This window comes from Nicotiana sylvestris, chromosome 10 (assembly GCF_000393655.2).
Source record: "Nicotiana sylvestris chromosome 10, ASM39365v2, whole genome shotgun sequence".
NCBI classification, from domain to species: Eukaryota; Viridiplantae; Streptophyta; class Magnoliopsida; order Solanales; family Solanaceae; genus Nicotiana; species Nicotiana sylvestris.
In genome coordinates this window covers 52,757,519-52,759,895 of record NC_091066.1, presented here as the reverse complement: position 1 = coordinate 52,759,895, position 2,377 = coordinate 52,757,519, and the positions used below count along the sequence as shown (strand labels likewise).

General features: G+C 45.9%; 1 protein-coding gene across 1 annotated transcript; it reads left to right on the top strand.

The window, feature by feature from the left end:
• Positions 1 to 541: 541 nt before the first annotated feature.
• Positions 542 to 1,111, top strand: LOC138879333 (uncharacterized). Its single transcript, XM_070158942.1, has one exon. It carries the CDS (start codon positions 542 to 544, stop codon positions 1,109 to 1,111), a length of 570 nt encoding a protein of 189 aa, XP_070015043.1.
• Positions 1,112 to 2,377: the final 1,266 nt, after the last annotated feature.

Here is a 2,377-nt window from a genome sequence, read left to right as displayed (position 1 = left end):
TTCCCAGTCTATTGCCCAGTCTTTAGCCAGTGCACCGCCATCAGGGCCCAGCCAGCATCACTGGAGTCGTTTCAGGCCCGGCCAAAGCAATAGGGGATCCCATCAGCGGGGTCGGTCAGGAGAGAAGTCCCAGCAGCAGTAGAGGTCCCCATGTCCTAAGTGTGGGAAGATGAACTTGGGAATTCGTTATACGGAGTTACCCATATGCTATAGATATGGGATTAGGGGCCATATTCAGAGGCATTGTTGTGTATCCCGCCAGGGAGCGGGTAGGGGCACAGCTCAGCCCACCAGCCCAGCAGCTACTACATCTTCAGCCCCTTCTCCAGCTCGAGGTACCCCAGCACCCGCAAGGCGTGGTTCAGCTAGGGGTAGTGCGCAAAGTTCAGGAGGACCTAGCCGATTCTATGTTATGAGTGGTCTCCTGACCGCAGAGGCTTCTCCATATGTTGTTACAGGTATTCTGACTGTCCAATCTTATGATGTGTAAGCACTTATTGACCCCGGTTCTACCTTATCCTATGTTACCCCTTTTGTGGCTATGGAATTTGTGATAGCACCAGAACAGCTTTATGAACCATTTTCAGTATCTACTCTGGTTGGTGAGTCAATTTTGGCTGCTCGAGTCTATAGGAGTTACATTGTCACGGTATGGGGTAGGGATACCACGACCGATCTTGTTGAGTTAGGGATGGTCGACTTTGATGTAATAATGGGAATGGATTGGCTTTATTCATACATTGCTAAGCTTGATTGTCGGACTAGACCTATTAGGCTTAAATTCCCTGATGAGCCCGTTATTGAATGGAAGGGTGATAATGTAGTGCCTGGAGGTCGGTTTATTTTCTACCTTAAGGTTGCGAAGATGATCAAGAAGGGGTGTATCTATCATCTAGTTCGGGTTACAGATCTTGATGCCGAGGCGCTTAGCCTTGAGTCTATACCGGTTGTGAATGAATTTCCAGATGAGCTCCCTGGTGTTCCCCTAGATCGGGAGATTGATTTTGGTATCGATGTGATGCCAGAAACGCAACCTATATCAATTCCACCCTACACAATGGCACCAGCAGAATTGAAAGAGCTAAAGGAACAATTGAAGGATATGTTATAGAAGGGTTTCATCCGGCCGAATGTGTCGCCATGGGGCGCCCCGGTCTTGTTTGTAAGGAAGAAAGATGGATCGCTGCGGATGTGTATTGACTACCGGCAACTCAACAAGGTCACAATCAAGAACAAATATCCTCTTCCAAGGATAGATGACTTGTTTGATCAATTGCAAGGTGCTATGTGTTTCTCAAAGATTGACTTGCGGTCCAAGTATCATCAATTAAAGATAAGGGAACAAGACATTCCAAAAACAGCTTTCAGAAACTGGTATGGTCACTTTGAATTTATGGTGATGTCTTTTGGGCTAACAAATGCCCCCTCAGCTTTCATGGACCTTATGAATAGGGTCTTCAAGCCCTTTCTAGACTCCTTTGTGATAGTGTTCATTGACAAAATTATGGTATATTCCCGAAGTCGGGAGGACCATGCTGACCATCTCAGGGCAGTTTTGCAGACTCTTCAGCAACATCAATTGTATGCGAAATTTTCAAAATGTGAATTTTGGCTTAAATCTGTCGCGTTCTTGGGTCATGTCGTTTCCAGGGAAGGAATTATGGTTGATTCTCAGAAGGTTGCAGTAGTAAAGAATTGGCCTAGACCTACCACTCCAACCGAAATCCGCAGCTTCTTGGGTTTAGCTGGGTACTACAGGAGGTTTGTGGAAGGGTTTTCTACTCTTGCCTCTCCATTGACCAAATTGACGCAGAAAGCTGTTAAATTCCAATGGTCCGATGCTTGTGAAAAGAGTTTTCAAGAATTGAAATCAAGGTTGACAACAACACCGGTATTAGCCCTGCCAGAGGGTACAAAGGGATTTGTGGTGTATTGCGATGCTTCGAGAGTCGGGCTCGGGTGTGTGCTGATGCAACATGGAAAGGTTATAGCCTACGCTTCTAGGCAACTCAAGAATCATGAAAAGAACTATCCAACTCATGACTTAGAGCTTGCAGCGGTGGTTTTCGCACTAAAGATTTGGCGACATTATCTATACGGGGTCTATGTGGATGTATTCATGGACCACAAGAGCCTTCAATATATTTTCAAGTAGAAGGAGTTGAATCTAAGGCAACGAAGATGGCTATAATTACTCAAGGACTATGATATTGATATTCTCTATCACCCGGGGAAGGCTAATGTTGTGGCCGACGCTCTTAGTCGAAAATCCATCGGAAGTTTGACTCATTTGGAGGCATATGAGAGACTGTTAGCCAGGGAGGTTCACCAATTGGCCAGTTTGGGAGTTCGCCTTGCATACTCTAATGAAGGAGGA